The 14903-nt window shown below is 41.8% G+C and overlaps 1 protein-coding gene across 2 annotated transcripts; it reads left to right on the forward strand.

Moving 5' to 3' along the window:
* The first annotated feature begins 280 nt into the window (after window positions 1-280).
* Window positions 281-14406, forward strand: PRIM1 (DNA primase subunit 1). Of its 2 annotated transcripts, none has more exons than XM_032945825.2 (13): window positions 281-499; window positions 2677-2834; window positions 3713-3819; window positions 5026-5099; window positions 5405-5541; window positions 6311-6375; window positions 7223-7332; window positions 9212-9291; window positions 10436-10571; window positions 11711-11780; window positions 12233-12354; window positions 13371-13469; window positions 14005-14406. In XM_032945825.2, the coding sequence occupies exons 1-13, from the start codon at window positions 388-390 to the stop codon at window positions 14022-14024; spliced, it is 1290 nt and encodes a 429-aa protein (XP_032801716.2). In that variant the 5' UTR covers window positions 281-387; the 3' UTR covers window positions 14025-14406. The 2 variants fall into 2 exon arrangements, with proteins under 2 accessions (XP_032801716.2, XP_032801715.2); XM_032945824.2 differs by having other exon boundaries at window positions 284-499; window positions 9206-9291.
* The last annotated feature ends 497 nt before the right edge of the window (window positions 14407-14903 follow it).

The raw sequence follows: 14903 nt of genomic DNA on the forward strand, positions 1-14903 counted from the left end.
CGTTTAAAAATAAATACATTTATGCAAACCGACACACCTGATGACGACCGTTTGTGTTATGGTCGAAACGTCGTGAGAATTTTTTATTGTTATATATATATTATTATTTTATTGTTTCCCTTCAACGTGACTTTACCGAAAGAGCTCAGAACACGCCCCCTTTCTTCCCCCGCCCCCTTCTTCCCCCGCCCCCCTCCATCCCCCGCCCCCTTTTCCCCCTCCTCCCCCCACCCGCCGCCTCCCGTCCCTCTCTCGCCCGGAAGCGGAAGTGACGTCCCCGCACGTGGCGTCACTTTCCTCGCGCGCTTTTTTATTTTATTTTTCTCCCGCCAAAATTCTCCGCGACGCAGTCTCCTCCTCCCCAACTTGGGCGAGAGTTGAGCCGTCATGATGATCGCTGAGGCCTACGACTCGTCAGAGCTGCCCGATCTCCTCGCTGTCTACTACCGCCGCCTCTTCCCCTACGGCCCCTACTACCGCTGGCTCAACTACGGCGGGGGTAGGAGATCTCCCCCCCTCCGCCTCCACTTGCCGGGGACCCCGCGAAGCTCCGAGGGCACCATGGGGGCGAGGGGGCAGAGGGTTGAATGAGTTTGAGTTGGTTCGCGTAAATATACATGTGTCGCGGGTTAACGGCACATTTGTATATTTACGCGATCTAACCCAAAAAATATCTTTATTATGGGTTAATGTTGGTCGCGAAAGCCTACGTGTTAAACGGAGAAGGGTAGTCTTGTGTGTTGGTGGATAAAGTAGGAGGTGGAGAGGCACAGGTGTAGACATCGATGTAGAGACTAAAAGATATACACGCGGAGAAGAGATAGGGAGACACTGAGCTGTAGAGAGATACGACGATAAGACATCAGTGTGATGAGGGCCGTCACGGGGCGGTATTTTCACATTTGTGCTATGTCGGGAGCTGCACTAAAGGCCACTTGGGGCCGCCAATGACTCGCGGGTTTTGCAATGAAAGACACTAGCGTAGAGGTAGTTGGTTGCTGAAGCACAGAGTGGATAGGACGCAACATCATTGAATGTTTCTGTATGTTGAACATCTTTCGAACCGTGCTAATCGGAGGTGCGGGGGAAAGACACGAAACATCTACCCAGGGTGCGCGTCACCAAGTCCACTCTTGCCATAGTTTACAAAATCGTGCTACCACCCGTAATATAAATCCACGTTCTGTTAGGTTTGCTTCAAATGGGGGTTCGAGCTCTTGTCATGTTCACGTTATCACAATCGTGAGAATGCATACGTTCTTTTGAAGACAAACATTTGAGGCTTATGAAGCCAATATATTTTTTAAAGACAAAGCACGGGAACAGATAACACGAAATGTTGTGGAACAATGTACAGGACGTGCACGGGTGGATGTACAAAGTGTCCGTATTTTTGCTGCAACAGTGCAGTTTCATTGTGCTTTCAAAACATAACTTTTCATTCTTGACTTAAAGCTTTCGTGATAGAAAAAAATATATTTTTTCTATCTACGAGGCTTTACCGAAAGACCCAAAGAATATGAATATAACTTTTAATGTCAGCTTTAATGGTTATTTTGATTATATAAAATGTCAACGAGAGCTTTGAAGATTTATGAAACACTCGGATTAATAGTGGGTGACTTTTCAAATGGCGTTCTTCATTATACAATAAACTTCATTTCTCCGTATGTCTTGTCGGTCAGAATAGCACAGTACTGTACAGCACTTTTTTATTTTCATGTACTTTTCTTTTTTTCTATCTACGTGACTTTACCGAAAGATCCAAAGAATAGCACTTCAGTTTAACACGTAGGCTTTCGCGACCAATATTATTCATAATAAAGGTTTTTGGGTTAGATCGCGTTTATTTATAAATGTGTCGTAACCCTCCACCACCCGACACGGCCAATCAGCAAAGAAAAGTGTCACGTTGACAAAAGACAAATAATTCACTACTTCAGCCCACCGGTGTGTTGAAGAGTTAATCCACATTTACAGTTTGAGTACGACGTTTCGCTGGTAAATACTTCCAGCATCATCGGGCAATTCGCCAGAATGGTAAAGCCCTCGCTTGCTCCCGGTTGCTCTATACGTCGTACTCAAACTGTAAATGTGGATTAACTCTTCAACACACCGGTGGGCTGAAGTAGTGAATTATTTGTCTTTTGTCAACGTGACACTTTTCTTTGCTGATTGGCCGTGTCGGGTGGTGGAGGGTTACGACACATTTATAAATAAACGCGATCTAACCCAAAAACCTTTATTATGAATAGCACTTCAGTCGTTTCGGTCGTGTACTTAGCTGATCATGGGCTCATTTTGACCAGAATGAAACAAGAACATACCGTGCCAATAATAAGCTGTGTACGACCTACGGACCTTTTGAGTTACAGTATGTCATTAAACCGTATTACCATGACCACGTGATTTCACCATGTTCATAGCAATGAGCGGTGGTGCCACCTGGCGGACCAGTTTTGCACTTTTTACAAAGTATACGGTAGGGGGGTGGTCTAACGAGTCTTCAGGACCCCCGTAAAATACCTAACTAATTTTCCAACGATTGTCGTTTGAAAAAGAATTGTCCCGTCCATAAGGCAGACTGGTACTGACTTAAAATATATTCAACAATCTCAACAATACACGAATTATGTTCTGTTTCAAGGCCTTAATGTGTGTTGTGTCTGTTCGCAGTGGAGAAAAACTACTTTGTGAACCGAGAGTTCAGCTTCACGCTGAAGGATGACATCTACGTGCGCTACCAGTCCTTCCAGAATCAGGCTGACATGGAGAAGGAGATCCAGAAGTGCGTCCCGTACAAGATCGACATCGGCGCGGTCTTCTCGCACAAGGTGGCCACGCGCTTGAGCCAGGGTTTATAGCAGGCATCGATTAAATATTCCTTCGCCCACAATACATTCATGTAGATTATACAATATGCAAATGATACACATTCATGATAAATTTGAGAACGCAATTGTACACATGACACAAAAAACAAGTATGTGCACACAAGATGTAAAAATGAGATGCAATAGGAATTTTTTTATTTATTTCTATGTGACCCAGGCATGCAACCATTTTCCCATAAATTAAATGGATAAATACTCTTTGAGGCCACAATTAAATTTAAGAATACATCATTTTCATCTCATTTGTATTCTCTTCATGAAGGTAACAGTTACATATGAGTAACATTTTTAAATGTGAATAATTCCATGCATCTGTTGTGAATGTACCAGTACATTTTAATGGATGAATGTTGAATGAATGGTTTTTCAGCATAATATATAAATATGTTAATCTTCTTTCGCACAGTACGTAGCCAACCGTCCTAATCATAGGTGTAGTTTGTCAGATCACTTTTCCCAAAATATTGCTTTAATGCCCATAAAAGCACAATTCTTTCAACTGTCAATAAAAAATATACAAGATCTCAATATCACTAGAATCTTAACCGTATTGAAGGTACAAAAAACTGAATTCATGACCCCTGTGGACATCTGCTGTCATTCTCATATTTCATTTCCAGTTGTGGCTTTGGTTTCTTTCGGTTTTAGAATAAAATTCTACAGGAAACTTTAGTTTGTGTATCTTTAAAAAGTACGAACTTAAACTCAACTATATTTCAACTATATTTGTTTTAAATTTCAGCTTTCCGACTGTTAGAATGCATACCCTCTTGGTAACAATTGCGTGTTATGTTCCAAATGTGTGTATTTATTTCCAGCCCAACCAGCACAACTCTGTGAAGATGGGCTCGTTCCAGGCACTGGAGAAGGAGCTGGTGTTTGATATCGACATGACGGACTATGATGACGTGCGCTCCTGCTGCAGGTGAACCCCTCTATACACTGATATCCTGCAGCCACTAAATTACATGAGTGAGAGGTGGCCAGATGGATCAAGGGTCAAAGTGCTGAGCTGGTACTGTTGAGATCCTGTATTAAAGTCTGGGTTTCAACCACCGATGTAGTGAATCGATGGTCTTGGCGCAATCACTAATGACTGCAGAAAAAACAGGTTTGGTTTTTCGATAAATTCGTTTAAATTCCACCATTGAGAATAAAAGATATCGGTTTGATTCATGCAATGAACATTACTCGATAGTTTGGATAATAGGTCACTTGAGATTTCATAAGTAGTTCTGTGATATCTGCATCTGCCGACTGTCTTCCAACTTGGGGTGGTTGCACTGCTCTGTCACACTTTCCACATGGTTTTTCTCTGTCATGACAAGATTGCCTACATCATATTAGGGATTAAACTGGGATTTTTTTCAAAACATATCCTCGCTGTGCAGCTGCTAAAAATACCACAAAGACGCGAGACTGAATGTATATCCAGACAAGACGCCCCTCGAAACTAGTGTGAATATTTATTTTCTCACATTTAAATAAATATAAATGCTTGTACAAGAACAAACAAAACAGTAAACATTACGGATATACATTTCACACGGATAAATAAAAGCATTTCAGCACAGTGATAAAATATCAATCTTATGAACAACTGACTCCTTAGAATAAATGGGGCTAGAAATCACCCCCCTCGGCGATTCGATTAATTGTTGTGATTCGGAGTCGTGATTCGAATAAATAATAGATTTTATAGTGAGTGATATTGCCTCTTGCGGTATGCAGGGGTGACATGAAGCTATAGCATACTATATACACAAATCTAAAAACATTAGCTCTTACGTGTACGATTTGATTCATGTAATGTCAGATTAATATTTGATTTTAATTAATGAATTGATGAAGCATTCCGCCCTTAACAATAAGTGGTGTAGTTTTTATAGTTACAATGGGGTAATTTTAGCTACTTTAAGGAAGTTGCCTGCATTTTTGAAAGTGTGGTAGTTTTAACCAATTTATTGAAGGGTCGATATTTTCAGCAACTTTTCAGCAAGTAGAGACATACGTGATCTCATTTTGGGCTGTCGGTTAAGTTCATGATTGGTGTATTTGTGTTTTTAAAAGGAATTCACTGGTGCTATTTATGTGTAATATAATGGATGTGCTGTCTTTTGTGTTTTACCAGTTCTGCAGACATCTGTCCAAATTGTTGGCCGCTGATGACAATTGCTATTAAAGTAATCGACAGAGCACTGTCAGGTAAAGGGCACGAAAGTGCTTTGCATTCCTCCAACACAGACTGTACACGTCAACACTTGGCACATATGCAAATGTAAAAAATACAATAGTTACTGCTATTGCTGTCTGCTTTATTGACATCTTAACGAATCACCCTTAATGGTTTCGTCATAATTGGGGTTTGTGATTGGATTCAAGATTCTTCTTACGTTTAAAAATATTGTAGTTATCTTTGTATTGTTTTATCTCTTATATTGTTTTATCTTTCTTATTTTGCTCTCTTAACTCACTTTCCTACCCCATCTCCCTTGCATTGCCGTGCACAGAGGACTTTGGGTTTGACCACCGGCTCTGGGTGTATTCTGGCCGGCGCGGCGTTCACTGCTGGGTCTGCGACATTGCAGCGCGCAAACTCTCACAGCCAGCGCGCTCTGCTATCGCCGAGTACCTCACCCTTGTCAAGGTTAGTGACGGATGTGGAACCGTATCTCTCGCACACCTCTCTCTTTCCGTTTACGTGTAGGTGCGGTAGTGATAGTGGCGGTGATAAGGTTGGATGCGCGTGAAGGTGCATGCTTGCACGCACCTGGCTGTGTTTTATGTGCGTGTTTAAAAATGGTTCTGGAGTCAACTGCATTGCTTGGATAGGGTATGCTCGCCTGCAGAATTATTACATCCAACTGGATAAACATAACAGCAGGGTTTCCCAAACCGGGTCACAACCAGGGTTGTGAAGGGGCCACAAATAGAAGTAAAATTAGCACCGATTGAAAGTACAGGAGGGGGGCTCCCCACATGATACCTTACAGGTTTTTTAATATCCTTTGTTGTAGCAGTTACGGTTGTGAAGATTTGTGAATCAATAGCGCCTGGAAATGTGAATGTGCATGTACACACACACAATCTCGGACACGGACGTAACTATTTATTCACATGACTTAAAGACAGTGGCTATAGCAGATGAATTGTGCTGAGATTGTATGCATAGTAAATATTAAAGTTGGTCATATAAATGACCAAGATTGTACTAATGATTTATGTGTTACGTGCAGTCTTCCTCTATCGTGTAGTTTTTTCTTTATCTCTTATTGTAGATTTAGTTTTACCATTGATTCTCAGAAATCTGTAATAAACTAGATAAAAATGGTTTAACTTTTTTAACGTGTTTTATGCGTGACGACTATGCATATTGGTTCAATAACCATCTGCACCTAAAACGTCTATTCTGCCAGGGTGGAGAAGGGATGATCAAGAAAGTGAACCTCGGGGAGAATAACAGTTTACACCCATCCATTAGGTACTGCTTTATCATCATATCTCACTCTTGAAAAGAATAGTAAATACCCACGTTAAAAGTTATTTCTTTTGAACGTGTAAAATTTTCAACAGTCTTGAGGCATATGGGTGAAACGATGCATCGAATCCTGAGCGTAACAATTAATTTCATAATGTATAAATATCATTATTTTATTGAGCCGCAATCATGAATTGAGACAGTTCATCAAATCTTTGAACGAGTTCAATATATTTTCCACCCTTAGTAGGAACGTTCATTTTACAAGTTTGCAAATTATACTTTAAAGTTTCAGTAACTGCGTCATTCCGTTTGCTGTTGCATGCCGACGTGTTATGCATTCCTTGTATGGCCGTCAGATCCACTGTATTCTAATTTTAGAAATTTATATTATTCAAGTTTGACTGTCAGTCATTTGGGCTGACAGGTTTATTTTTTACTGCTGAATTATGCTGTCATTGTACTGCCCTCAGTATCAGTTAATCATTATTTAATACACATTTTGAAGTAAACTATGAAAACTATGTTGGTGTAACATTAAATGTCACCTGCATGTGGTGTTTTACATTCTTGAGATCGCAGGAGCTGGATTGTCGAGTTCCTCTAGATTGCTACACCATAATTACAGGGTGCTCAAACGACCAGTGTCTTCTTTAGCGATCATTCACATCCTTTATTGGAGCCAGGCGATAGCCTACGGCAGTTAATCTCTCTAACAAGTGAGATCTTAATATATTTGATACATATGCACGTAAATGCCAATGTGTAAGTGATAAATATGTTAATGGCAGTGATTCATGTGTGTACATTTCAGACTAATTTTGTCACTTTATTTTATCGTATTGACCAGCGCTGCAGTTCAAGTGGTGGAGAGGTACTTTGAAGAATACGCCCTTACAAAGCAGGACATCCTGGGTACGGAGAAGGCTTGGGAGAAAGTGTTGGCGTTGCTGCCAGACAATATCCTTTCATACACAGCGTTCCGTGTTATCGTGTTGAGCACGTGAGGCAGAAAACTTCAGTTTATTTTTTTGCAAGGGGGGTGGGGGGGGGTGTGCAGTGAAATGCGAGTACATAGTCGGGTGCCTGTCTCTGTGCCCGTGTGTGGTGTAACGGTCAGTGCATTGTGCTGCAACCCCAGCGAACTGAGTTTGATTCCTGGCTGTAGCTAACATCAATTTGAGAACATGTGAACTGGTCCTGGCGCAGTGTGTAAAAATATCAGCACTGGGGGGACAAATCTGTGGGGTTGTGCTGTCCCCCACTAGCCAGCCGTTTGCCGCTCCAACCTGAATAGCTGCTCGCTTACAGCCCTTTCCCCAACAGCTGAGAAAATGGCTTTTCTGTGTGTGTGTGTGGAAGACTAGTGCATTGTTAACTCAATCCTAAATGAGTACCTGGGGTACATTGTGAACTTCAGCTTGTGAAGTGGCAAAGGAGGCCCAGGTGTGCACAGTGATAGGTCCGGTGTCTTCTTGTGTGCCATTCTCTTCTCTGCAGGCGCTCACTGACAGCATGTGCCCTATTATGCGTCTGTTGGGCTGAACTGGTGATCTTGATAATTTGTCGTGTTGTGTGTGTGTGTGTGAGAAATGCTTTTACACTAAAAATATAGCGCAACAACTGTCTGACTCAACTCTGTCATTGGCATTCTGACTTGGTGGAACAAATGTGTCCGCACACGGATCACCGCAGCGTGGGGCCAGCTGCCTGCACATTCTCTTCGACGCTGTGGCCGCACTGACCACTTGGCATGCGTCCGATGGGCAACCGAATCCGAGCGCAAGTGGTCGCTAACTTGTTTGAGTTGGGACCCCCGATCCTGATGCAAAACCTTTTACGAAGCCATTGCGCCTAAATCAATAAAAGTCCATCTCCCTAAAATGTAAAGATGGTCAAAACTAAGTAATACGATTACAAATTTGAGATTTGATGTGCATATTCAACCACCCATCTAATGACGACTCGATTTGGCATATAGCGACTAATAATTTTGATGATTAAAATAGATTCTTATCCCCGCAATACACATCATATAGTGCTTTTAAAGTCGATCATTCGATGGTTTATGCAAATTATGTGTTAAAGTACATGTGCGGTCCTTTTGTCCATGCATTGCTGGATGAGGGCCTCCTCACATACAGGTCATGGAAGTTAATTAACCATGCCTCACCGCAGTGGTGAGCGTGAGTTGGTGAAAGCACGAAGCATAAATGTTTGAACATAGTACAGTACAGTATTGGATTTTGCTTTGCTGCTGTCTGCTGACAACTATGTATTAATGTTATACTGTGATTAGGGTAATGGAGAACAAAACATGAAACTGTTCAAACGAGTCGATAATATAATAAATGTTTGAATAGAGTTGTGATGTTTGAATCACAGAAGCGGGAGGTTGAAGCTTACATGCCAAATATTAAGATCGTGTTAATGTCGGTTGACTGTTCACTGTACTAGTGTTACTTGGAGGCTGAGTAGCATTAACCTCAACAGTTCAGCCCAAGTCATTATCTTCTGTTTGACAGTGAGTGATTAGACTTTGTTTTGATGAACTTTGATTGCAGTGGTGAACCTTGACACATTATTTTCTGATGCTCATCATTGGGAAACGCTTTGAGCACTTTACCATCTGTCTTAATTTCTTTCCAACATTGGGGATGAATGTGGATTGCATAACTTCGTATGAGCCAGGTTTACTGTTGCACAACTTTGTAATTTTTTACCAGCTCATAGTTTACTTTGCTGCAATGGTACTGGCTTTTAAAAAAGATATACCATAACCTGTGATGTTTGATCTTTACTTGAGATTAAGCCTTGACTGACGACAGTGCACGTATACGGGAAGAGCTGAGGAAAGATCTGCTCATCCAGCCAAACTCGGTCATACGCTGGGAGGTCATAAAACAGAAATTCAGTAAAGTGAGTTGAACAAGACAATATTATTTCATTTTACCCTCCTAATGGATTGCATATGTGCTAGCAGAACTAGTACATAAATAGTGGCATTCTGATTCTTATTCCAATTAACAAAGGCTGATAAGACATATATATTGAAGCATTCATCAAAATTGTTTATTTGTCTGTCAAAATTGAGTGGCAAAAAAGTAGTGCTCAAATAACACGAATGTTAATAAACATGAGTGGTGTAAAATTCCCATGCTTCATCTGAATGTCTGTTTAGTTTCTGCCTGTAGGAGTGGAATGATATCTATAATATATATGCACAATTGTGACATTGACTCATGTTAATTTGTATCGTATTCTAGAAGGGCTAAAAGACTGAACTCTTCACTCACCTGAAGACGATTGCTTGTGTTGCGATTGAAACGTCGTGATATTTTTTTATTATTTTTCTATCTACGTGGCTTTACTGAAAGACCCATAGAATATTGGTATAAAGGTATTTGATTCTATGCTTAAAAAATACAATGTTTTTTTTCATATATTGGACCCAAAAAAATGATGGCCCAGCGATTGACCGATTTTACTTATACACCGGGTCAACCTAATGATCTACATTAGTTAAAGTCGTTTGTGAAATGCATAAAATGTATATGCTTATGAGTGAATCGAGTAATACACTTGGTATAAAATGTGATGCGAAAGTCAATAGAAATAATAAATGTAGCTACTCCACTGCTGAATAGATGCCGCCCCACATTGTCGCCATCCCTCATGGTCTTGCAATGCCACAACGGGTGTTTAATCTACTTGTGATCTAAATTCATTGACCCATCTTTGGGATGGTCATCCGCTTGGGAAACTTCCTCCTTTGGCTACCAATTCATCACCAGTCTTGCCCACCAGCCAATCACTACCTTCTAACCGTGATGTATCCTGCCCAATCCCACGTGCTCTCTTTAATTCAACAGGATGTCTCTAACCCGCATTTGTTCTCTGATCCATGTGTTTTTCTGTCTGTGTCTCAGTGTTATTCCTAGAATGCTTCTCTCCATGATTCTGTGCGCACTTTTCTTCTTTTTGTAAAGCCCACCAATGTTGAGTAAAGATGTGAAGCTGGCCTGCATCGCAGTCACAGGGTGGCATATGTGTCATGGTGCAGGGTGGGGGCAACATAACGGCAAGGCACTACGTGTCGGAGGTGATGCTACAATTTTGCTACCCCCGCCTTGATGTCAACGTCAGCAAAGGCATCAACCATCTGCTCAAGAGCCCTTTCAGCATCCACCCCAAGACCGGTGAGCTGCACTAAGCATAGCTCGTGTCTTTTGGACGCTTCAAAGTGCACTGCAGCCAGGTCTCCAACTGCGCATGGGCACCGTTCAGCTGACTAGAGTGAGGCATTTGCAGCCAGGTTGCGTGTCAGCTGATCATAACAATGCAGAAACGGCTGCATGCAGTCTTTTGTAAGGAGACCACTGCTTCTCTGCATTCGGAGAGAGCCGTTCACAAGGCAAGGCTGTGCATGGTTTTGGTGATGCTAAAACTAGGCACGTGACGATGCGTCGATTGTTCGATTCTAATTTATTACACTCGGGATACGTGTAGGAAATTGGGCTTGTAAAAGTATAAATGTTTTCTGATTTGTTTGTATGTAATTGATTCATGAAACCCTTAGAGGCACTAGTCAGGCTATAAAAACATTTAATCTGTAATTTAATCTTTACCCTCGAACCATGACAAAACGTGAAATTGCAAGGGTGGCGAATCGTTAGGCCTGTCTTTGGAACATTGTTGTCCTCTTGATGCCACTTTCTTATTTGGCGATGCTAAGTATTGTTAAGTGTTGTGGTCAATGGAGGACGTAAGATACAAGCTTTGAACAGGAATAGTGTAAGGGTACTGCTTGTAATATTACAACTCCAGTATAAGATGTTTAAAAACAACTGAAACAAAGATTTAGGAAATTTCACGTCCCTTGCTCGTTGTGAATAGAACAAAAATGAGCCAGGGTGTTCAGTGCATGGGTCCTATCTGTATTCAAAAGGAATGTGTGTGACTGTCCGCTGAGTACTTGTAAACAAAGTGGGATGGTCCCTCAGCATGCAGTCGTTTATCTTTAAATCCACTTTTATGCCTACGATTCATGCAGTTTAATATTTTAAAATATATATTCAGGGAATTGTTTTTTATTTTGGCTAAAATAAAACAGCAAAAAATACTTCACAAAAAAACCTTACAAATGAGACAGTACATGCAGTGCAAATAACGGACAAATGTGCCGGAAAAAAATCGATTCTTGAATCGAATCGTGTCCCCAAATTGTGATGCCTTATTAAATGACAAGGGGGATGAATATTTCTATGCCTACTGTGATACTTAGTGTTTCTCTGGCCGTCACCTTTTACTGACGGATCTTCTGTGCTTATGCTGCCAGGCCGGGTTTGCGTGCCCATCGACGTAGCCAGGGTGGATGAGTTCGACCCCTTCACGGTGCCCACCATTAGGTGAGTGGAGCGGCGGGGGAATGACCGTGTAGTCACTTGGGTGCGTACGCGTGTACAGTCAAGTCCCTTGTTGAACCGGAAGAGAAGCCGTGTGCAGAATTTCTGGACACGTGATGCCAATGACGATAACAGTGGGGCCCATCCGTTATCCAGTGCTTTGGAGGTGGGGTTGGTGGATCACTAAGAGACTTATGTGCGCACAACTCGCAGGCTGCTTAGTTAAGTTGACCAGTATCTGGCAGAAGAGTAAATGTGTTGCTGACCTGTATACCATTCTGAATTTAATCCTCGAAGTGTTCTCCCATTTAAAACCCTTTCTGATTTTGATTTAAAAACTATTTTTCAAACATTCTAATACTCAGTGAGGTGTTCCAGAATAAATAAAGAATCATTACTGTAATACATGAGTGCTGCAGTAAAATATATGGGGGATGTTTTTTCTTTTCTTTTAGCCAGATTTGCCGGGAGCTCGACCGAGCAGTGGAGCCGGTGACCTCCCCAGGGCAGAGCAAGCTGGATGTAGAGAGGGCCAAGGATGGCGGCACGGGGGAGCTGGCAGCCAAGCGGCGCAGGGGTAGGACCTCCTGCACTGTCCACTCCGTCCCCTGTGCACACAGCACCATGACACATGACCCATGTCCTCACTGTACACACAGCACCATGACACATGGCCCATGTCCTCACTGTACACACAGCACCATGACACATGGCCCATGTCCTCACTGTACACACAGCACCATGACACGTGGCCCATGTCCTCACTGTACACACAGCACCATGACACGTGGCCCATGTCCTCACTGTACACACAGCACCATGACACATGGCCCATGTCCTCACTGTACACACAGCACCATGACACATGGCCCATGTCCTCACTGTACACACAGCACCATGACACATGACCCATGTCCTCACTGTACACACAGCACCATGACACATGGCCCATGTCCTCACTGTAACACAGCACCATGACACGTGGCCCATCTCCTCCCCTTGCGCACAGCACCACGATGCGTGGCACAGGGCAGCTGGCAACAAACTGTATAACCCTCTAAATTGGATCTCATACATTCTTTAAATACTTAAATAGATAATTTCTCATCGATTGACTTAACATGCATTGTCACTAACGCCAAGGTTGGTAAGGATTAGCGCCAGATGTGTAATGACTAATCTCCCCTGCGATTTGATCAATTGTCAGGAATTTGGGGTCACAATTCTATCCAAGAATGTAAAATTTTTCGTCTAATTTTTCTGTCTTGTTTTTCTATCTTTGCTTAAATATTTAGCCTAATTATGACATTAACATATTTGCATACATTCAAATAATTATTGCGCGCATGATTTTATGCACATACCTACATCTTTACACGCCTAGTTCATGATATTTTAACACATTTTAAACATTTAATCTTTCTACTAGTCTTATCTAAATTAAAACGTTAAAAATGTAAGATAAACATTACTCCAGCGCCACAAGTGTGCCACATGCACACAACGCCAACAGGGCGTCATGCTGAGTCAGGGCCTGCAGGGCTTCGTCTCAGTCCCCTCTGCTCATTGTTCCCGATGCTCGATGTGACTCAGACTACAAGCGAACGAGCATGGCGGCGAGCGTGCGCGTGTTTGAGCGATTTGTGGACAAGCTGGAGGCTTCTTGGAAGGGAGAGCTGCTCAAGAAAAGCGGTAAAGCCAACCGAAAGTGGGGACACACGATCAAAATAGAAACTGCACGACGCCTCTCCAGCGGGAAACGCCACAACATGCTGCTTGACCAAAGCGTTATGTATCTGTGTTTTTGTATAGCCCTGACCTTCAAAATTGTTTGCACATAGCGCTATGCCATCCAAATGTAATTTTCCAAATGTTGCAAAATATGGTTTTATCCAGCAATTTGGATGAGTTTAGCCAAATGTTTTCAATTAGACAAAACATACCAGCCTGTAGAGTTTTGTTGCATTGTCCACTATGCAGTTGTGCTCACCGCAAAGTGAATCCCCACGTCTGCACAGCTGCAATATAGGTATATTTGGCTGCACAGGTGCGAGGTTTTTTTTGTTTAAAACAAATACGTATGGGCGCAAGTGACAGGAGGGGGGGGGGATTGAAATTCACTTGATATGTCATTTTGACAGGTGAGCGCGTGCAGGCTGGTGTTAGCGATAGGGTCGGACAACCCAATGACCCTGCGCTCTCTCACCCGTGTGTGTCACTCTTTCAGATCTGAAGAAGGAATTCTAAACATCCCAGACCTCAGAGGCTCAGCCGAGGGGAAGAGTGCACGGATTGCTATGTTGCTCTGCAACCCAAGGGCTTTCTGATTAGCACCTCAAAAACGGCGTCTGCTATCGATGTGTTAAGTTGTGGCAGCAAGACAAAGAATTGTTTTACAGCTCTGTTTAACCTTCCGGTAAACCTTAAACATGTGGTAGCTTGTTCTAAAGGCATTGTAACTCTTTCTGGGTACTGACCCATATGCTTTGTATCGTACAGGTTTAGTTTTTAATAATAAGTGATGTGTGAATTATTCCACTGCAGTGGACCATCTGTATATATTCCATTATTTCTGTTTCTTTGAATCCCATTTTTAGGATTATGTCAATAAAGTATATTTCTTACTGTTCATTAGCTAACTTTTGGAATGTTTTATGTTAGTCCTGCCTTGAATGAATGCAATAGATTGTCTTCAAAGTGGATGAACCTAATAACATTTGACGGTTGTTGCGCTTTAGTTTCCGATTTTTTTTATCGATTGCCCCTTTTCAGTTGCATGTCTAATCTCAAACATGAATATATACTTCATAAGGCATCAATTTATTGATTGAAATGTACATTTACATTCACGATACTTGTATCGAATTGTGCATATTATATGTACTTCGTGAAATTTCTACGCTAATGTGACATTTAGAAAAATGGGTGAGCGAAACTGCTCAAATTGGTTTGAAACAATTCAAACTAGATGCAAAAAAATTAGTCAGAATATAAATTAAATCAAATTGCAACCTCATCAAAGTGACTCAAAGTACTGTGGGGAGGATTAATCTTTACATCCCTATTCGATATTCCTTCATGTATCAGCTGTTTTGGCCAGGTTACCATTAAAAAAAAGTAGCTTAG

Source organism: Petromyzon marinus, chromosome 4 (genome assembly GCF_048934315.1).
Source record: "Petromyzon marinus isolate PM22_M1 ecotype Great Lakes invasive population chromosome 4, UKy_Petmar_22M1.pri1.0, whole genome shotgun sequence".
NCBI lineage: Eukaryota > Metazoa > Chordata > Hyperoartia > Petromyzontiformes > Petromyzontidae > Petromyzon > Petromyzon marinus.

What these genes read in the sequence shown, in the direction of transcription:
- PRIM1 (XM_032945824.2), top strand. Translation starts at nt 388, where the DNA reads ATGATGATCGCTGAGGCCTACGACTCGTCAGAGCTGCCCGATCTCCTC. An exon ending in CTGGCTCAACTACGGCGGGG is followed by an intron (nt 500 to 2,676) that starts GTAGGAGATCTC and finishes GTCTGTTCGCAG; the next exon opens with TGGAGAAAAACTACTTTGTG. An exon ending in AGTACCTCACCCTTGTCAAG is followed by an intron (nt 5,542 to 6,310) that starts GTTAGTGACGGA and finishes CTATTCTGCCAG; the next exon opens with GGTGGAGAAGGGATGATCAA.